Source organism: Bombina bombina, chromosome 2 (genome assembly GCF_027579735.1).
Source record: "Bombina bombina isolate aBomBom1 chromosome 2, aBomBom1.pri, whole genome shotgun sequence".
In the NCBI taxonomy this organism is placed as follows: Eukaryota; Metazoa; Chordata; class Amphibia; order Anura; family Bombinatoridae; genus Bombina; species Bombina bombina.
This window is the reverse complement of record NC_069500.1, coordinates 671,054,070-671,077,849: the sequence shown is the minus strand read 5'-3', so window position 1 is coordinate 671,077,849 and position 23,780 is coordinate 671,054,070. Positions and strand designations below refer to the sequence as shown.

The following is a 23,780-nucleotide window of genomic DNA, read 5'->3' as shown; positions in this document are numbered from 1 at the left end:
TTTTACTGAAATCAATCATCTGGGATAAAACAATCCATTGGCGGCCTTGGTCAATAGGTTCTAACTATGGACTCCATTCACAGCCATCATAGAATAGATTACAATGTGAAACTGTTCCACAGATAGTTAAATATACATTTTGAGTATTTAAACAGGAAATAAGGGGGTTATTTTGTTTGTTTTTTTAGATTATAGCAGATTTCCTTGTTTTGTCCATCAGTGTCAAAAGCAGGCAGTTACATTTCATTCAACTACTCTGATACCATTGATTAGGCTTTTAATTGAATTCTGCAGCATATAACAGAATCAACAGACAAAACCTGTGAAAATCTATACTAACATACAAGGAGGGTTTTTAACATACACATTTAAAAAGAATGGCTAGAGGTATTATATAAAACTGAACCTATTACTAAACAACAGTAAGGTTTAAGGGGCAATGTAAAGGTGCCTTAAAGGGACATAACGTGGTAATGAGTTAGAGCATTTTATTATTGGGCAATTTATTACTATGGGGTTGATCACAATCCTTATAAAACCTTAAAAAGTGATTACCAGTAAAGCATCCTAAAAGTCTATGAGGACTTTTGTAGATAAATCATTTGATACATTTTACTAAAGGATTGCTAATGACCCCTATGTGATTTAACCCCTGCCAAATGGTTAAACACATAGTTAAACTAAGCTCTAGAACAGCAATGCACTACTGGGAGCAAGCTGGACACATCTAGTAAGCCAATGACAAAAGACATATGTGTGTTGCCAATAATCACCACATAGATACTAGTGGTGCATAGCTGTTCTTGAGTCTACCTAGGTGTGTATTTTTTTTTTTTTTTTTTTTAAACAAAGTATACTAAGAAAATAATAGAAGTAAACTGTAAACTCTCTGGCACGCACTATTTCAACCATGGACGTTTACATTTGACTGTTATATCCCTTTAAAGGGACACTGAACCCAAATTTTTTCTTTTGTGATTTAGATAGCGCATGCAATTTTAAGCAGCTTTCTAATTTACTCCTATTAGAAAATGTTCTTCATTCTCTTGGTATTTTTATTTGAAAAGCAAGAATGTAAGTTTAGATGTCGGACCATTTTGGTGACAAACTGGGTTGTTCTTGCTGATTGGTAGATAAATTCATCCACCAATAAACAAGTGCTGTCCAAGGTTCTGGACTTTCTTTTTCAAATAAAGATAGCAAGAGAACAAAGAAAAATTGATAATAGGAGTAAAATTAGAAAGTTGCTTAAAATTGCATGCTCTATCTGAATCACAAAAGAAAAAGGTTCAGTGTCAATTTAAGATTCATATTCCTTCCCAAACTAATACAGGCTAGAATGTGTTGTGTCTATCACAGCAGATACAGTACATTCAAATGAATAATATCTTGTAATCAACCAATTCTTAACTAAATATCAAACATGATTAAGCCACAGGAACCTTGAAAAAAAGCTTTCCAATCACAAACTAGTAAAAGTAAAGTCAACTCAACATAAAATAGTTTAAAGGGACACTCCAGACAAAATTAGAATACACATGAGAGCATTTCAGTTTTGAATAGAAGCATTTTTGTAATATACATGTATAAGCAAAAATAGTTCTATTAAAAGCTATGGCTGTTTCAAATGTGTATTTAAGTATGCACCGTGCACCAGCATTTTAAACACAGCACTTGTTGATAGAGCCTAAGTTGCTTGTACTAATGACTCAATTTGTTAGTTGCTGACATGATTACAAGCCCCACTTGGCTCTGAGTAGCCGCATTATTTAAAATATTATTATTTATCTAGCTATACTTCACATGCACGTGCAGAGAATTATTTTTACACTAAAACAGTGATAATTTTTACTAGAAGCATTTTTGCCAATACAGGTATATTGCAAATATATTTCTGTTCAAAAGTATAATTCATCTATGTGCACTTAAATTTTGACCGGAATGTCCCTTTAAGCGTATTGGATAGGATGATCAAACCTGACAAATACCAACGCTGATTTCCCAAAATGAGCTAAAAATAAAGTCCCACAGGAACCTGAAATAAAGTCACTAAATTACAGACTAAACTGCAGATAAATTGTCTTAAAATGCAGAAACAGCACAAAATAAATGAGACTAAGCTAAACTTTTTGTCATTTCTGGCCTTTGAGTTTTCTCCCTAGACGAATGAGAGAAAAATACTTCTTTAACAAGCAAACCAAACTGAACATCTCATGTAGTGGCATGGCCTTTACTAACTCGCTAAAATAAGTGCACAACTCTTACACATCTTTGAGTTAACACTATTAACACTATCTGGCCTTGAAAATATTTACAGCATTAAAAGGAACATTATACTTTAAAAATATCTGCAATTCCCTGAAATCATTGCAGAACTGAGTTTTGCTTGCTCTGACATATTTTTTATTAATATCCAGTAGTAACAGATATTACCCCCCCCTAGTAATATGTTTATATTCTGCTCCAAACTGTCTCCTACAGTAAAGTTTTTGTTGTTTTTTTAACTGTATAGCCAGTCACATGCCATAGAAACAGCCCAATATCCCCATAAATTCAAACAAGGGCATACACCCCTTGCTCTGTGACACAGTCTATGGATCCACTAAGACAAACCTATCACTGAGCAACGGAATTATATTTTTGTTTCTATGTGCTGGTGGTACAGCATGTGATTGGCTGTACTGATCCATGATCTTTAATAAAATTGATGTTCTAATTTACGTAGTGCAAAAAAAGGTCAGTGTTTTTAAATTAATTGTCAGTTTGAAAATTGCTTGTTACTCAAAATGTGGGGAACTACTGTCCTAGATAGAACTCAGTTATCTCTTTATTTCTATGATTCCATATATATATATATATATATATATATATATATATATATATATATATATATATATATATATATATATATATATATATATATATATATATATATATATATATATATATACTGTAACAAAGAACTTGCACTCGCTGGTCTTTTTTCAAAAAAACTCTTTTACTGTGAAAAGTAGTAACGTTTTGGGGACAAAGTATCCCCTTCCCCACTATACCTTCTTGAGATATATAATATATATATATATATATATTTATAAAAAAAATACTTGTAGCCATCCCCCAATCTATTCTAAAGGTTAAGACAGTACCATGCTTTTTGTAATTTGCTAAATCCAGTAAAACACAGAGTATAAATATAAAATGATTGGCAATTTGGCAGTCAATTTGTTACATTAAACACATGCCCTGAATTCGTCCCTTGCTTGGATCAGTGTCAGCTTCAAGTAATTTGTTTCACATCAAACACTATGCCGTATTTTTCAGGAAAATTCCTTTATAGCACAAATGTCAGCAAGAAAACAGTTTCTAAGAGTCCATTTTTGACATTGTATGCAATGACAGATGAAGAAATGAAATTCTGATTTAAGATGACAAATTAAAGGAGACAACGTGAGATAGATTTGCCCTGTCAGTTCTTGTAAGGGGATTCACACTGAAATTCAGCTTCTATGATCTTCATATGTCATTTTTGAATAACCACTTATCTAGACTAAGATATGTGAAATCAGCCTAAAAGCCAAAACAAAATGATAAAACAATGCAGCGACAAAAACTAAATTTCATCATAGAAAGAAACCAAACTATATTAATACTGATAGGGAAACTGTTTATAATCTTATAGTTATACTGTGGACTCTTTATCTTCAAATAGTAAAAGCTAATCTAATGATAAAGAACAAGAGCAAACAATAACTTTAAGATGTAAAAGTGTCCCTCTAAAGCAGTGCTTTCCAAACTGTGTGTCGGAACACACTAGTGTGTCGGCAGCAGTGTGTAGGTGTGTCCCTGCTTCAGCACAAATTTTTTTAATATTTTTTTTTGGTTTCTGCCTTTCCGCCTGCCTGCTACGCATATCACATGGTTGATACGTGATTGATACCTAGGGGGACACAGATCATCTTACCCTATTGGCGCCGCTCAGTGGGAACTGAAACTATTCCCATTGGCGGCACATTGGCTCCTGACTGCACGTGTAGTCTCCTTAATCGGCTCGTGACTGCATGTGTAGTCAGTGAGTGGGACAGCAGTGTGTTTGCAGCGCGGGCAGTAGTCAATCGGACTCACCGAGCTCTGAGGGCGGCACCTTAAACACTGAGCTGAAGCCAGTGGGGGTTTTTTTTGCAACTAGCTCCCAATAGTGCATTGCTGCTCCTGATCTTGATATATGGATAGGAAGTGGAAGCTTAAAAATGCTTGATGATGAAATGCGAGTATCTTTATCTAATATTCCACCAAATATTCAGAAACTGTGTTCATCCTATCAACCTCATACATCCCATTAAAATAGTAAGTAGCTATTGGTGTTATTAAACTTTTTTAAATTCTTGCACATACTTACTGTTACTTATACATAAATTATATAATAACTAAATTTATTTACGTGTCCATATCTCTTAAAACAAGTTAGTTTAACCTCCTTTTTGCTAGTACAACGGAATTACTGTGTCACAAAATGATGTAGGTCTAAAAAGTGTGTCACCAACATGAAAAGTTTGGAAAGCTCTGCTCTATAGTATCGCACCTCTTCAATATCTGTTGAACAAATCCAATCTTGGTTAAATCTATTTTGACTTAAAGAAAATAAAAAATAAAAATATATATATGTACTGTATATATATGTACTGTATATATATATATAAGTGTGTATATATATATATATATATATATATATATATATATATATATATATATATATATATATATATATATATATATATATATATAATGTAGTGTCCTGCAATGTCTACAATCAATTGCAATGTTCTCTAATCTGCAGTGGGGAAAAAATAATTATTGAAATATTAAAGCCATATGTAAATGGAAAAAATACTTCATTTAATAACATTTTCAGACATAAAATTAATTTGGAAAGAAAAAAATATAATAATAGATTCTGCACATAAGAATAGTCCAAGACAAACAAAGCATGGAGCACCCAATACATTGTTTTGGCTAACGACCCTGATATGTTAGTATTTTTTTTATTATTATTAAAAAAATTGGCAATGAAAAAAATATATGTATATAAATGCACAGACATATTTTGATAATTGTTTAAAGGGACAGTAAAGTCATAATTAGACATTCATTATTCAGACAGAGCATTAAACAACTTTCCATTTTACTTCTATTATTTAATTTGCTTCCTTCTCTTGCTATCCTTTGTTGAAGGGTTTTTCTGGTAAGCTCAGGAGGAGCAAAGCACCTGGGTGCTAGCTGCTGATTTGTGGCTGCATATATATGCCTATTGTTATTGGCTCACCCCATGTTTTTCGTTAGCAACCAGTGGTGCATGGCTACAACTTCAACAAATGATACCAAGATAATGAAGAGAATGAATTTGATAGAAGTAAACTGGAAAGTTCTTTAAAATGGTATGTTCTTCCTAAATTATAAAAGAAACATTTTGAGTTTCATGTCCCTTTAACCCCTTAACCCAATACAAAGTATATATACATCATGTGGTACAAAGCCCAACCTACCACATAACTTATATATACGTTGCAGCTTCAGGAAGTTCCAGCAGTCTCGACTGTTCCTTAGCTGCAGGCAATCTGCCCTCATATTTTAACGGAGCACGATCGGTTATCGTTGCCATATCATTACATACAGTGACACAGTCTGTGTCACTGTCTGTAACCATCGCCTTCAGTGCCGGTGGGAGGTGTGGGAGGGAAGGAGGGCGGCACAGAGGTGGAGGGGTGAGGGAGAGAGAGTGGGAGTGGGCCTACACTGCAGAAATAGTTTGGAAGGGAAGGGATGCTACACTAGGGTTGCCTCCATAGCCATGTTTTCCTGGACAGTTATTCGTTATGCATGTTGCAGGGTGCACAAAAGGGAACATGCATTGCACCCATGGAAAGCACACGAATAGTGACTCTGGACAGCACTATTCATCTTCCACCCTGCATCATGTGTAACTTATAAGTGGCCAGGAAAACATGGTCGCAGCGGCAACCTTGCGCTACACTACAGAAAAAAAAATTAGGATGGGGGGGCCCTACAATCATGATTGTAGGGAGTGGGGGGGGAACCGGTACACTACAAAATATAAAATAAATATAACTAATTTCTTTAAACATTAGTACCTAAACTGGGTACTGGCAGACATCTGCCAGTACCTAAGATGGCGGACAAGATTAGGTGGGGGGAGGGTTAGAGAGCTGTTTGGGAGGGATCAGGGAGGTAGAAAGTGTAAGGTGGGAAGGTAATCCTTACACTAAAATACTATAACCCTTGCCAGGTAACTAATTAACCTCTTCACTGCCAGAAATTTCCGAAGTATGGCACGCAGCTGCAATTAGCAAATATGTATGGCAAAGTCATACATAACTGCTAATTCTGAATAAAGGGGACCCAAGAGAAGCATTTACATCCATTTGTGTTATAACTGCACAAGCTGTATGCAAATAATTTCAGTGATAAAAAACACAGTTAGTGAAAATGTTTTTTTTTATATGAATGCATTTGGAGGCGAAGCAGTGGCATGAAATATACAAAAAAGGGCCTAGATCAATACCTTTAGTTGTCTACAAAAAAAAATATTATAGTTTTGATAGGTAAAAACAAAACAAAAAACAAGGCTCTGTTTCTGTTTAAATAACATAATTTATGTAAGAACTTACCTGATAAATTCATTTCTTTCATATCGGCAAGAGTCCATGAGCTAGTGACGTATGGGATATACATTCCTACCAGGAGGGGCAAAGTTTCCCAAACCTCAAAATGCCTATAAATACACCCCCCCCACCACACCCACAATTCAGTTTAATGAATAACCAAGAAGTGGGGTGATAAGAAAGGAGCGAAAGCATCAACAAGGAATTGGAATAATTGTGTTTTATACAAAAAAATCACAACCACCACAAAAAGGATGGGCCTCATGGACTCTTGCCAATATGAAAGAAATGAATTTATCAGGTAAGTTCTTACATAAATTATGTTTTCTTTCATGTAATTGGCAAGAGTCCATGAGCTAGTGACGTATGGGATAGCAAATACCCAAGATGTGGAACTCCACGCAAGAGTCACTAGAGAGGGAGGGATACAAATAAAGACAGCCAATTCCGCTGAAAAAAAGAATCCACAACCCAAATCAAAAAGTTTTAATCTTATAATGAAAAAAACTGAAATTATAAGCAGAAGAATCAAACTGAAACAGCTGCCTGAAGAACTGTTCTACCAAAAACTGCTTCTGAAGAAGAGAAAACATCAAAATGGTAGAATTTAGTAAAAGTATGCAAAGAAGACCAAGTTGCTGCTTTGCAAATCTGATCAACAGAAGCTTCATTCTTAAAAGCCCAGGAAGTAGAAACTGACCTGGTAGAATGAGCCGTAATCCTCTGAGGCAGGGATTTACCTGACTCCAAATAAGCATGATGAATCAAAAGCTTTAACCAAGAAGCCAAAGAAATGGCAGAAGCTTTCTGACCTTTCCTAGAACCAGAAAAGATAACAAACAGACTAGAAGTCTTTCTGAAATCTTTAGTAGCTTCAACATAATATTTCAAAGCTCTTATCACATCCAAAGAATGCAAAGATCTTTCCAAAGAATTCTTAGGATTAGGACACAACGAAGGGACAACAATCTCTCTACTAATGTTGTTGGAATTCACAACCTTAGGTAAAAATTTAAATGAAGTCCGCAAAACCGCCTTATCCTGATGAAAAATCAGAAAAGGAGACTCACAAGAAAGAGCAGATCATTCAGAAACTCTTCTAGCAGAAGAGATAGCCAAAAGAAACAATACTTTCCAAGAAAGTAATTTAATGTCCAGAGAATGCATAGGCTCAAATGGAGGAGCCTGTAAAGCTCTCAAAACCAAATTAAGACTCCAAGGAGGAGAGATTGACTTAATGACAGGCTTTATACGAACCAAAGCCTGTACAAAACAACAAATGTCAGGAAGATTAGCAATTTTTCTATGAAACAGAACAGAAAGAGCAGAGATTTGTCCTTTCAAGGAACTTGCAGACAAACCCTTATCCAAACCAACCTGAAGAAACTGTAAAATTCTAGGAATTCTAAAAGAATGCCAAGAGAACTTATGAGAACACCATGAAATGTAAGTCTTCCAAACTCTGTAATAAATCTTTCTAGATACAGCTTTACGAGCCTGCAACATAGTATTGATCACTGAGTCAGAGAAACCTCTATGACTAAGCACTAAGCGTTCAATCTCCATACCTTCAAATTTAATAATTTGAGATCCTGATGGAAAAACGGGCCTTGAGATAAAAGGTCTGGCCTTAACAGAAGTGGCCAAGGTTGGCAACTGGACATCCGAACAAGATCCGCATACCAAAACCTGTGTGGCCATGCTGGAGCCACCAGCAGTACAAACGAACGCTCCATTATGATTTTGGAAATCACTCTTGGAAGAAGAACTAGAGGCGGAAAGATATAAACAGGATGATAATTCCAACGAAGTGACAACACATCCACTGCTTCCGCCTGAGGATCCCTGGACCTGGACAGGTACCTGGGAAGTTTCCTGTTTAGATGAGAAGCCATCAGATCTATTTCTGGAAGCCCCCATATCTGAACAATCTGAAGAAACACATCTGGTTGAAGAGACCATTCTCTTGAATGTAAAGTCTGGTGACTGAGATAATCCGCTTCCCAATTGTCTATACCTGGGATATAGACCGCAGAGATTAGACAGGAGCTGGATTCCGCCCATGCAAGTATCCGAGATACTTCTTTCATAGCTTGAGAACTGTGAGTCCCACCTTGATGATTGACATACGCCACGGTTGTGACATTGTCTGTCTGAAAACAAATAAATGATTCTCTCTTCAGAAGAGGCCAGAACTGAAGAGCTCTGAAAATCACACAGAGTTCCAAAATATTGATTGGTAATCTCGCCTCTTGAGATTTCCAAACTCCCTGCGCTGTCAGAGATCCCCAGACAGCTCCCCAACCTGAAAGACTAGCATCTGTTGAAATCACAGTCCAGGTTGGACGAAGAAAAGAGGCCCGCTGAACCAAACGGTGGTGATCTAACCACCACGTCAGAGATAGTCGAGTATTGGGATTTAAGGATATCAATTGTGATATCTTTGTATAATCCCTGCACCATAGGTTCAGCATACAAAGCTGAAGAGGGGATTGCGTCCGATGCTGCAGTCATGAGGCCTAAAACCTCCATGCACATAGCTACTGAAGGGAATGACTGAGACTGAAGGTTCCGACAAGCTGAAACCAATTTCAGACGTCTTTTGTCTGTTAGAGACAAAGTCATGGATACTGAATCTATTTGGAATCCTAAAAAGGTTACCCTTGTCTGAGGAATCAAGGAACTTTTTGGTAAATTGATCCTCCAACCATGTTTTTGAAGAAACAACACAAGTCGATTTGTGTGAGATTCTGCAGAATGTAAAGACTGAGCAAGTACCAAGATATCGTCCAAATAAGGAAACACCGCAATACCCTGCTCTCTGATTACAGAGAGAAGGGCACCGAGAACCTTTGAGAAGATCCTTGGAGCTGTTGCTAGGCCAAAAGGAAGAGCAACAAATTGGTAATGCTTGTTTAGAAAAGAGAATCTCAGGAACTTATAGTGATCTGGATGAATTGGAATATGAAGATAAGCATCCTGTAAGTCTATTGTGGACATGTAATGCCCTTGCAGAACAAAAGGCAGAATAGTCCTTATAGTCACCATTTTGAATGTTGGTATTCTTACATAATGATTCAAAATTTTTAGAACCAGAACTGGTCTGAAAGAATACTCTTTCTTTTGGTACAATGAACAGATTTGAATAAAACCCCAGACCCCGTTCCAGATATGGAACTGGCACAATTACCCCAGATGACTCCAGGTCTGAAACACACTTCAGGAAAGACTGAGCCTTTACTGGGTTCACTGGAATGCGTGAGAGAAAGAACCTTCTCACAGGCGGTCTTACCTTGAAACCTATTCTGTACCCATGAGAAACAATGTTCTGAATCCAATGATTTTGAATTGAATTGATCCAAACATCTTTGAAAAATCGTAGTCTGCCCCCTACCAGCTGTGCTGGAATGAGGGCCGCACCTTCATGCGGACTTGGGGGCTGGTTTTGATTTTCTAAAAGGCTTGGACTTATTCCAGACTGGAGAAGCCTTCCAATTGGAAACCGTTCCTTTAGGGGAAGGGTCAGGCTTCTGTTCCTTATTCTGACGAAAGGGACGAAAACGGTTATCAGCCCTAAATTTACCCTTAGATTTTTTATCCTGAGGCAAAAAAGCTCCCTTCCCCCCAGTGACAGTTGAAATTATAGAATCCACTGAGAACCAAACAATTTATTACCTTGGAAAGAAAGAGATAGCAACGTTAACTTAGAAGTCATATCCGCATTCCAAGATTTAAGCCATAAAGCTCTTCTAGCTAAAATAGCTAAAGACATATACCTGACATAAATTCTAATGATATCAAAAATGGCATCACAAATGAAATTATTAGCATGTTGAAGTAGCTTAACAATGCTATACACATTATGATCTGGTACTTGTTGCGCTAAAGCCTCCAACCAAAAAGTTGAAGCTGCAGCAACATCATCCAAAGAAATAGCAGGCCTAAGAAGATGACCTGAACATAAATAAGCCTTCCTTAGATAAGATTCAAGCTTCCTATCTAAAGGATCTTAAAAGAAGTACTATCTGCAGTAGGAATAGTAGTACGTTTAGCAAGAGTAGAGATAGCCCCATCAACTTTGGGGATTTTTCCCCAAAACTCCAATCTATCAGACGGCAAAGGGTACAGTCTCTTAAACCTTAAAGAAGGAGTAAATGAAGTACCCAAACTATTCCATTCCCTAGAAATTACATCTGAAATAGCATCAGGAACTGGAAAAACCTCTGGAATAACTACATGAGGTTTAAAAAACGAATTTAAACGTTTACTGGTTTTAATATCAAGAGGACTAGTCTCCTCCATATCTAATGCAATCAACACCTCTTTTAATAAAGAACGAATAAACTCCATTTTAAATAAATATGAAGATTTGTTAGTGTCAATATCTGAAGCAGAATCTTCTGAACCAGATAGATCCTCATCAGAGATAGATAAATCAGAATGCTGGCGGTCATTTAAAAATTCATCTAATTTATGAGAAGTTTTAAAAGACCTTTTACGTTTATTAGAAGGAGGTATAACCGACACGGCCTTCTGAATAGAATTAGAAACAAATTCTCTCACATTAACAGGAATATCCTGAACATTAGATGTTGAAGGAACAACAACAGGTAATGGACTACTACTAATGGAAATATTGTCTGCTTTTGAAAGTTTAACATGACAACTAACACAAACTACAGCCAGAGGAACAGTTACCACAAGTTTACAACAAATGCACTTAGCTTTGGTAGAACCGACATAAGGCAGCAGCATTCCAGAAGTAGATTCTGATACAGGGTCAGACTGAGACATCTTGCAATATGTAATAGAAAAAACAACATATAAAGCAAAATTATAAAATTCCTTAAATGACAATTTCAGGAATGGGAAAAAATGCAAACAGAATTAGCCTCTGGAAACCAGATGCAAAAGTAAAAACTGGCGCCAAGTATGACGCCCACAATTGACAATTTTTTTTGCGCCAAAAACGTCTGCAACAAACACGTGCGTCAGATGACGCAACTACGTGAAAACTCTTGGTGCCAACTAAGATGCCGGAAATTACGACATTACGTCAACAAACGTAAATCTCGTGCCAAGAATGACGCAATAAATTATAGCATTTTTTGCTCCCGCGAGCCTAACAGCCCGCAATTTAGAAAGAAAAGTCAATTGAAAAAATTTTCAGGTAAGAATTTTTTTTATTCATATGCATTTCCCAAAATGAAACTGACAGTCTGTAAGAAGGAAATATGCTGATTAACCTGAATCATGGCAAATATAAGTATAAAACATATATTTAGAACTTTACATATAAAGTGCCAAGCCATAGCTGAGAGTGTCATAAATAAAATAAGACATACTTACCAAAAGACACTCATCTACATATAGCAGATAGCCAAACCAGTACTGAAACGAGAATCAGCAGAGGTAATGGTATATCGTCGATCTGAAAACGGAGGTAGGAGATGAATCTCTACGACCGAAAACAGAGAACCTATGAAATAGATCCCCGATAGGATGACCATTGCATTCAATAGGCAATACTCCCTTCACATCCCTCTATCATTCACTGCACTCTGAGAGGAAACCGGGCTTCAGCATGCTGAGAAGCGCATATCAACGTAGAAATCTAGCACAAACTTACTTCACCACCTCCAATAGAGGCAAAGTTTGTAAAACTGAATTGTGGGTGTGGTGGGGGGTGTATTTATAGGCATTTTGAGGTTTGGGAAACTTTGCCCCTCCTGGTAGGAATGTATATCCCATACGTCACTAGCTCATGGACTCTTGCCAATTACATGAAAGAAAGAGTGATATAAAAAAAAAGGTAAAAAAAAATAATTCTTCAGAATTTTGGGTGTTTTTCTCTGGAATACCCGGTCATAAAGGGGTTAAAGCAAAACACAAATGTGATTTAATGAGCATAGTAGTAGTACTATAGTATTGTGCAGTAAGTTTATCTTGGGATGTGAGGAAATAGCGCTGCAAACTAGACAATGGCAGAGTTCTCCTCACAATCTGTTTAATGAGCACAACACCCGGTTGATTTTACTGAACTCCCAGATAAAATTTCAGCCAATAGTAAGCTAAAATGATCTAATCTTAAATGTTTTTCAATGTTTGTTGCACAAATTATCATTAAATCAATTTATGTTAAATTATGCAATTAATTAGCACTTTGGATATTTATAAATAACAGACAGTTTTACAATATTGCAAAGTATTACAGTGCCCCCACCCGGCTACTTCATTATGTGTCCTGGCTAGTGAAAATTTGTGTGGAGAACAATGGACTAGTAAATAATTTATGATGGGCTATCCATAAACAACCAACCAATCATACTATGTATTTGTACTAGTCTGATTCTTTTCATTTTCTCTAAATATATTTGTTATTGTAGCTTTTTGACACCAGTACACTACATGGCTGTCACTAATTCTAGATTCACTGCACACAATTGTATATCATTGCACACAGCATGAGCCTTTTTAATGAACTACTTTATAGTGCTGTTAATCTACATTTGTATTGTATTTTGAACAGTAATTATAGAAAATCACTTTGTTTTAAGTGATATGGCACTTGTAATATAGAACAGACAAAGAAATGCTGTGCAAAGTTCTAACCTGGCATACTGTAAAACCTGGCCCTCCTGGGCTTCCCTCCACTGCAAATATGCTTGGGTGTAGTTTAGGAAGCTGCAAGGTGAAGTCGTTCCTTATTGCTGCAAACCATGACAGTGAGATGTGATCTCTGACCTAAAGGGGAGAGAGAGAGAAAAAAAAAGAAGCATCAATGGTAATTCCCCTTCAGACACATTAACTGGGATGAATTGGGTCCCCTTGAGTCCACTGAGTGGACTTGCATTGATCGCTGGGCCTGAAATCCATGAATAAATTTAGGACTAATTGATTTTTCGTTGCAAATAAATCTCTAATTCAGAGTGCAGGCAGAGAATGTTAAAAAGAGAAAGCATCTTCCGTTGGCCAGAAATGAGTGTTGAAGTGAAATTCACAGGAGATCTCTTTGACCATCCTGCATACTGATGTTTACTTCTCTTAAAAAATAAAACTGCCAAGGAGCCACAATCTGGCATATAACTATACACTCTCAACACTAGTCACTGTGTTTACCAGCAAACTGCACACTCCCTAAATCATAGTCATAAAATATACCTGAAATAAGAAATTGCAAACCTGTTTGTTTAAAGAACACAAAATAAAAGCATTCAATCAACAACAAACATTCTGTTTCAAATGACTTTAGAAAAATATTATTTCATCATTTTTTTTAAACTAACCATATAAAAGAAGAATGTTGACTGTTAAATTATGGCACTTTACACAGTGGATTCTAAAAATGATTGTCACCCTAGCGGCTCATTTATAACTGTTCTTAAAAGGCCTTAGCAAATACAATAACAGACTTTTAAACCTAAGTTACAACATGGCAGCACCCAATACATAACAGATAATAAAACTTTACACTTATTTTTTCAATATTTTAACAACTAATATATTTTTTAAAAAGACACCTTAATGCATCATTATGTCAAGCACATATTTAGTGTCCCTTTCAAATAATAATTATTACTCTTGCATGCGATTTGTGCCAGGCCTTAATTGTGGTTTGCTGCAACCCTGTTTTATTGTATGCACATCTGCTGGGAAGGTAGGAATCACTGGTACAATTAGGTCCATAAGTATTTGAATAATAAGTAGAGGACTACAAAAATAAGCCCCAACTACAGGGGGACACTCCCATCGAAATCAAAGCGTATAATGTAATCTACAGAAAAGGGTTGCAAAATATATACAAATATAAAAAATAAAAGTAATAAGAAAAAATAAAATAAACAACCCAGTCTGTAATCCAAATCTTGATGCAAATATAGAATCAGTTCAAGCACCTCTCGTCAAAACTATCCAGATTAAAGAAGTAGCATAATTTGTGCAATCAAGTAAAACAAAGGGGCACCATATAAAGTAGTTCTATACAGGTAAATATACAAGAGAAAGAGAGTAAATATTAAACTCACAATTTGATGCAGTACTAAACTTGTGGGCTGGAATTCACAGCAAGCAGCTTGCTTAAAACTGCTCTTTCGGAAAAAAGCAACTTCTTCAAAGGTGAGTGCACACCAACCGACAGAACATGAAACAGCCAAAGTTTGTGGGCTGAGAAATGTGTTGCATGTTTTAGTAGACTGATTTTGTTGTCAACACTGGGTGTCCTGTCGGTTGGTGTGCACTCACCTTTGAAGAAGCTACTTATTCATGAGACTGGTGTTCAGCAAGCTGGTTACTGTAAATTCCAGCCAGCAAGTTTTGCACTGTACCTTAGTGCCACGTCAATTTGTAAGTTGAATAACTACTCTTATATACTGATATGTACAGAATTACTCTATGTGGCACGCCTCTGTTTTACTTCAATCCATTAGTAATTGGACAGCAACACAATTTTCATAGTTTTGGCTTGATAGTGTCAGTGCCATTACTTGCCTCTATCTTCTTCTATCCAGCTGCTTATTTTTGGGTTATTTGCCACTTCCCACTTGTTGCAGTCATGGAACCCCTGCTGTGTTCCACTTACCGGCTCTTGCTCCAAACCGGACTAATGGGCCTCAGATCGCAAGTGACATGTCTTTCTGTCACCGATATACAGTGAGTTGCAATGTCCTCCCAGTCCAGCTGTGGGTCGAGCTCCTCTGTATTTGAAGTCCATTCTGATTTGATAATTGCGTTAGCGCTCCCGGTACCTCAGATTCAGCCCTCTGCCAGTGTCCCAGCTGCGGTCTCTTTTTTTTTACCCCTATTTTTTTTTTGCACAGATTTCTCAGGAGGGTGTTTGGGTAAAAGGAAAGGGGTAGTTATTGGGTGAGTTTATGCCATATTATGGAGTTATATTGCCTTAGGGTTTGTGGAGCTCCTACAGAATACAGCCATCTGCCTGCGTGGCCAAGTTCCGCCCCCTCTTTTTTTATGCACTTAAAATAAACCAAACAGGCAAAAAATCAAAATGAGACCTTTCTACCAAAGGCTGCTTCAGAAGAAGCAAAAACATCAAAATGGTAAAATTTAGTAAAAGTTTGCAAAGAAGACCAAGTAGCTGCCTTGCAAATCTGATCAACTGAAGCCTCTTAAAAGCCCAAGAAGTGGCAGCTGACCTAGTAGAATGAGCAGGAATCCGCTGTGGTGGAGGCAGACCAGCCTCCAAGTAAGCTTTGTGAATCAAAAATTTCAACCAAGAGGTAAAAAAACAACAGAAGCTTTCTGACCATTCCTAGGACCAGAAAAAAATAATGAAAAAAAATAGAAGTTTGTCTAAAGTCCTTAATAGCATCAATGTAATATGCCAATGCCCTAACAACATCTAAAGAATTTAACAATAACTTCTTAGGATTATGACAAAAAGAAGGAACAACAATCTCTCTGCTAATGTTATCTTAAGAAACAACCTTAGGCAAAAAAATCAAATGAAGTCCGTACAACAGCATTATCCTCAGATCAGATAAAAATCAGATAAGGAGCCTGAACAAAACTATGAATATCAGGAAAATTAGCAATCATTCTGTGGAACAAAAACTAAAAGAGCACAAATCTGCCACTTAAGAGAGCTAGTAGATAGACTCTTATCCAGACCATCCTGTAAGAACTGCAAAATCCAAGTAATTCTGAATGAATACCAGGAAAAAAAAAACATGATCTATACACCAAGAAATAAAGGCCTTCCAGACATTATGATAGAGTCTTCTAGTTAAAGGTTTACAAGCCTAAATCTTGGTTACAATTACAGAATCTGAGAAACCCCTATGTCTAAGGACTAAACTTTCCATTTCAATGGCCTCAAATTCAGAGACTTGAGATGCAGATGGAAAAATGGACCTTGAGACAAAATGTCTGACTGCAGAGGAAGAGGCCAAGGAGGGCAGCTAGACATCTAAACCAGATCCGTATAACAAATCCTGTGAGGCCATGCTGGGACCATCAGGATTACTGACTGATTTCTCTTATCTTGGAAATCACTCTGAAAAGAAGAACCAGAGGAGTAAACAGATAAGTGAGCTGAAAAGACAAAGGAACTACTAGCTAACTCTGCCTGAGGATCACTGGACCTCGCAAAGTACCTAGGAAGGTTGGTTTTCAAACAAGAGGATCTATCTCTGGGAGGCCATAAAGAACCACAATCTGATTGAACACATCCTGGTGAAGAGACCACTCCCCTGGATGTAGAGATTGACGTCTAAGAAAATTTACCTCCCATTTATTCACCCCTGAAATATGTATTGCAGAGACTAGATAAGAATTGGTTTCTGCCCATGAGAGAATTTGAGACACCTCCATCATTGCTAGGGAAATGTGAGTTCGCCCTGATGGTTGACATAAGCTACTGCTGTAACATTGCCTGTCTGGAAATTAAGGTTCAGACAAGCTGACACCAATTTTCTCTGCTCTGGAGACAATCTATTTGAAAACCCAAAAGTCGGTTGGTGTGAGATTCTGCTAAAGGAAAAGATGGAGCTTTGAAACCTGATCACAGAAAAAAGGACACCCAGAACCTTTGTGAATATTTTTGGAGCTGTAGCCAGACCAAATGGTAGAGCAACAAGCAAATGCCTGTCTATAAAGGCAAACCTTAAAAACTGGTAATTTTTTGGTGCAAATTTTCTTGGAACAAAAGGCAGAATAGTCTGAATAGTTTCCATTTTTAAAGATGGAATCCTTACAAACTTGTTCAGGGTTTTCAGATCCAGAACTGGTCTGAAAAAACCTGCCTTCTTTGGGACAATGAAGAGATTTGAATAATCTCATCCCATTCTATCTGCCCTACGAGCCTTGATGCACTCCATGGACTTCCACCAGCAGACACTTCTCACTGAACTGAAAGCTGTTATAGCTCCGTCTCAGATTGCAACACCGATAGAGGAAGTTCCCGGTAAGACCAACAGGTCTGTCCCGGACCCATCACACTGCCACAAAGATTTACCCCAAGTTTTTATGGAGCGACACCAAGCATGGAGGACCTTAGTTTGCAGATGTCAGAGCGAAACACTACGTACCCGGTGATCCCGCAGACACAGCTGATCGTATTGATTAGTGTACCTGACTTGCAGCCGACAATCTGTTCGCCCTCTAGTACAATGATGGCTGTCTCATCAGGAGGTCCTCCTACAGATGCCGAAGCCAAGCCAAGGGGAAAAGTTACACCGGGAGCTCAGCGGAACACTATACCCATAAGATTTACTGCACTCCAGAAGAATAGGGAAAATAAGCCTACCCATAAGAGTCACGAGGCTCGATCCATTGCACTGTTTGCCAGGAGGATGAATACTATTAATATACAGGAGGTCAGTTTGCGTTGGCTGAAAATGGGAATTGGATGCCTGAGAATCATAGCACTGTTACCCCGTCACACTGGATCTCATAGAGGGACTCCTCAAATGCTGGAAAGCGCTGCTCGCAGGTTTCATCTAAACTCAGTGAAAATAGGAGTTGGGTAAATCTTCCCTGACTACCAGACAGTGATTGATCAATGATGAGGTTATGTTTATTGCTATCGTTCAGCCACATTACCCCACTATTGGACAATACTAGATCTCCATTCTGTTTCAGATTGATCCCTAAATGACGAGTCATATCTCTGTGAGATGGGGAACTTTTCTTTGGTTATTAAGCCTAACTAATACTCGCATGTTTTATTTTTTATACTTAGCATTAGTCTCTCATGACTTGTTATCTTTGTATGTTTTAATATGTTTTGTAGCTCTCTCTTTGCAAGTACAAAGGTTTGGTTAAATATGTTTACCCATCTATATGCATAGCTACTCTGTCCTAGCTAAACCAACCCCCTAATGACATACGGCTATTACCTGAAGGCATTGTAGTACTAGGGGAGATTTCTAAATACCGCTAGAATTAACACTCTGACGCTCATACAATACAAGTGACTCACAGAATTAATAACCCAGAGAAGCCTGTTTCAACTGACAGGTCAGAGACGCACTGTATTAGATAATATTTGCTTTGTGGTAAATAGATAGACATAGGCTAGGAAGCTGTACCTTGTTCAATCTAGTATATAGGTACAGCTTGTGTATAGCAACAAGTATAATTCAGAGCCTCTAGTATGTAGATACAGCTTATGTATAGTAACAAGTCTAATACAGTGCCCTCTAGTGTATAGGTATAGCTTGTGTATAGTGCCAAGTCTAATACAGTGCCTCTTATATATAGGTACAGCTTGGATATAGTAATAAGTATGATACAGTGCCTCCTGTAAATGAGTACAGCGTGTGTATAGTAACAAGTTTAATAAAGAGCCTCTAGTATATAGGTAAGTCTAATACTGTACCCTCTAATATAAAGGTACAGCTTGAGTATAGTAGCAAGTCTAACATAGTGCCTCTAGTATATAGATACAGCGTGTGTATAGTAACAAGTCTCATACAATACTTCTAGTATATGGGAACAGCTTGTGTATGCCTAATTCACACCATTATCATTAGCTAAATTTATTTTATATATACTACAGTTACCAGATCTGACCATGCATTGGTCCATACCTGAGACTTTTTTGCTAGATATATGGGTTCATATTTATGTTTCATCAGTGTGATCCTTGTCCCCAATGGGCTAGTTCAATGTTATTAAAATGGCATTTCTCTCTTGGTAGCTAGCCTAGTGGTTCATTTCCCAGTTTTCGCATAGTTACTGACCACAGCACTGTTGTTATTCAATCTCCATATTAGAGCTCTTTACACTATTAAGTTTAATGGCCCTGTAGTTTTTACCTTTCCAGCATCCTATCTGGCTCCGCCCTCCCTTTCCCCCCCCCCCATTTCGAGCAGCTCTTGCCTGCTGAATCCCCCCCCCTTTACAATCAGGCCCACGTGAGGCCAGACAAAAGCCAACTCCCTACCTCCTACCATTTTTAGTTTATAGAGTACCTCTTATCTCGGGGTAGGGATCATTAGTTATATGATATAAAAATCGACGTTTCATTGTTATATGCTCCAGTCACCCGTGTTTTCTATATATTGTTTTACATTTACTGTTCATGGTTTAAGAGGTGGTGCTAAAACTCATGTCAACTGTTATTCTCCTGCTATTGAACTTGCCCTATTCCATGACACTGGCCCTTATTTTTTTATATATATATATATATATATATATATATATATATATATATATATATATATATATATATATATATATATATATATATAGTACCAAGATGAGCACTCTCACTTCAACGGTTCAGCAGCCAGGGTGCTAGTGGGTAATAGATAATAGTAGCAAGAACAGGCACTCAATGGACTTTTTCAAACACCAAAAAGTTTTAATGTGACGTTTCGGAGACAAAGTATCCCCTTCCTCAGACGGGTCTGAGGAAGGGGATACTTTGTCTCCGAAACGTCACATTAAAACTTTTTGGTGTTTGAAAAAGTCCAGCGAGTGCTAGTTCTTGCTACTATTATATATATATATATATATATATATATATATATATATATATATATATATATATATACATAGCACTACTATTGGTTGGATATTATGATAACAACTGCTACACTAGCACACCAATGTTTCAGCCCACGTTTACGTCCTATATGAGAAATGTATAAGTGTCTTTATTACTTCTGATCCGTGCCTGGACATATTTTCTGTTTTATTGTTATTACTCACTACCTCAATAAAAAAATTATTTTAAAAAAAAAATCTCATCCCATGTTCCTGCAAAGAAACTGGAACAATCACTTCAATAGCTTCCAGATCTGAGACAGAGTTGAAAAACGCTTGAGCTTTTACAAGATTCCTTGCAGCATTGGACTGAAAAAAACCTTCCTCTGGGAGGCCTTTTTCAGAATCCTATTCAATACCCCTGAGAAACTATATTCAGAACCCAAGGATCTGGAACCGATTGAAACCAAGCCCCCTGAAAGAGGCTTTATCTGCCAGAACCTCTGAATCGGGGGCCCGCACCTTCATGCAGTTTTGGTAGTATTGCTAGATTTCTAGTCCTGCTTAGACTTGTTCCAGTTAGCACTAGTTATCCCGACTGAACCAGAGAGGGTCTTGTTTTATAGTAGAGGAATCAACGTTTTGTTCCTTATTCTGACAAAAGAAAAGAAAATGATTAGAAGTTTTAGATTTCCCTCTAACCTTTCTGTCCTGAGGAAGAAAAGGTACTTTACCTCCAGTAACAGTGGATATAATAGATTCTAAATCAGAACAAAATAAAAAAAAAATTCCCCTGAAAGGAAAGAGATAATAATCTGGATTTAGATATCATATCAGCAAACCAGGATTTAAGCCATAAGGCTCTCCTGGCAAGTACTGCCAAATACATGCTTTTGACATTACTCTTCACAATATCAAATACAGCATCACAAATAAAAGAATCGGCACTCTTGAGTAAACTCTAAATATTTGCACTACCAGAGTCATCAGAATACTGCTCTGAAACACTAGACAACCAGTAAGTAGAAGCAGCCGCTACATCAGCAATATAAATAGCTGGCATGAGAATATAGCCTGCATGTTAATGCCCTTCTATGTAAAGATTCAAATGTTCTATATAAAGGGTATTTCAATGAAGTACTGTATTTCAAAGGAATAGTATTACATTTAGCCAGAGTGGAAATGGGCCCATCTACCTTGGGAACTTTTCCCCACAAATCTGTATTAGCAGCAGATAAAGGATATACTTTTTTAAACCTTGCTGAAGGAGTAAATTAATTACCTGACTGCCATTAATATACCTGATGATACATATAATTTCCATTGGTCCACCTCACACATTAATCATTTAGGTGTTTGCCTATCCCATGACATCCCAACTATGATCACTATAAACTTCTCCCCTCTACTGTCCATTACAACCACCTCTATAGAAACATGGAATGTCTCCTCGTTATCATGGTTAGGAAGATTAGCAGCCTTCAAAATGAATCTCCTGCCCAAATTAACATATCTCTTTCGATCTATTCCCATCCCAATCCCAAGATCATTAATTAACAAATTTCAACAACAATGCAATAGATTTATATGGCACAAAAAGATTCCAAGAATTGCTAACAACACTCTACAACAATCAATACTGTCAGGGGGAGCAGCAGCCCCCAATATACTTAGTTTTCATGAAGCTGCAAGACTATCCCAAGTAACGCAATGGGGCTCAACCTCCCAAAGTAAATGGTTAGAACTGGAACAGGCATCCCTACCACCCGGATTCTCTTTAAGAGAATTGATTTGGCCCCCTAAGCATACTAGGCCACAATCCCTGTTCTCTAATCCCATCATAGATTCTAATTTAAAATTTTGGGACAAAATCCATAATTTACCCACTATAGCCCCTCATCCATCCCCCTCACACACAATAAATGGTCTGCTAATGACACTACCTGATACACATCCTGCACTTTGTTTTGACATAGGAATAACCAAAATTATAGATCTATACGAGAGGTAATATCATCTCATACCAAACCTTTCTCCACAAATACAACCCACCTACACCCTTACATTTTGAATTTTGGAGATTATGTAGCTTCTTTAGGTCCTGGGGATTTGATAAGGGCCCCTTAAGGATTAAAACTAAGTGGGAAACAAGATGGGATTCTAGTATAATCGGATTCTAGTATATCTCTTAAGAAATCGCTTTCGCTCTCATATCAAGACATCTTGAACCCCCCACTCTTTCATAAATCTGCTCCAATTAGACATTGGGAATCTTCTATTGAAAAAGTACATGATCTATCCTCGTGGAGGACAGCAATCCAATTAACAAAAAAGGCTATCCATTGTCTTACTTTATATATATATATATATATATATATATATATATATATATATATATATATATATATATATATATATATATATATATATAAAGTTCTGCTACAATGGTATCTAACACCTATCCGATTATTTAAAATTTCACACTCCAATTCACCCAAATGTTGAAGAGGCTGTGACGCATTAGAAACCCCTCTACATATATGGTGGACCTGCCCGAAAATCACTCCTATGTGTCAGCAGGTATTCCACCCCTGCACTACGAACAATATTCACATAACACTCTCCCCACGTATAGGACTGTTCCACATATTACCTAAATATCTAACACTACCACAGAAACTGTTTTGCATATACCTGTTTTTGGCAGTAATTTTGGCTCTAGCTTGGATGTGGCTAAAACAAAACCCACCATCATGGGAACAAATCGAAGATATCCTATGATACATTAAATCGATGGAATCATATGTTTCCCACATACATGGCTCTGAAGACCTCCAAATTTTGGCCTGGGAATATAGCCCCATCTAAATTTGTATGCACCCCCATAAACATCTCCCTCGACCTGCCACATGTTCCTTCCCACTCCCCCTTTTTTTTCTCTCTCTCCTCTTCTCCTCTCCTACTCCTCCCTTCTTTGGAATTAAGGTAGGAAAAATCCTATTGGCTGATCCAATCAGCCAATAGGATTGAGCTTGCATTCTATTGGCTGATTGGAACAGCCAATAGAATGCGAGCTCAATCCTATTGGCTGATGCATTTTTCCTACCTTAATTCCGATTGGCTGATAGAATTCTATCAGCCAATCGGAATTCAAGGGACACAATCTTGGATGACGTCATTTAAAGGAATATTCTTTCGTCGGGTAGTCGGTCTGGATGGATGCTCTGCGTCGGATGTCTTCAAGATGGAGCCGCTCCTCGCCGTATGGATGAAGATAGAAGATGCCGCCTGGATGAAGACTTCTGGCCGTCTGGAGGTCCTCTTCTGCCCGGATCGGATGAAGACTTTGGACCATCTGGAGGACCACTTCTGCCTGGTTGGGTGAAGATGTCTCAAGGTAGGGTGATCTTCAAGGGGGTAGTGTTAGGTTTTATTAAGGGGAGATTGGGTGGGTTTTAGAGTAGGGTTGGGTGTGTGGGTGGTGGGTTTTAATGTTGGGGGGGTATTGTATTAGAGCTGATTACTTTGGGGCAATGCCCAGCAAAAAAGCCCTTTTAAGGGCTATTTGTAATTTAGTATAGGGTAGGGATTTTTATTATTTTGGGGGGCTTTTTTATTTTGTTAGGGGGATTAGATTAGGTGTAATTAGTTTAA

General features: G+C 37.5%; 1 protein-coding gene across 1 annotated transcript in view; it reads right to left on the bottom strand.

The window, feature by feature from the left end:
- Positions 1–23,780, bottom strand: part of CCDC171 (coiled-coil domain containing 171) — an 849,190-nt gene that overhangs the window by 168,158 nt on the left and 657,252 nt on the right. The window contains 1 exon segment of the mRNA XM_053700001.1: positions 13,290–13,421. Coding sequence (XP_053555976.1) covers positions 13,290–13,421 — 132 coding nt within the window.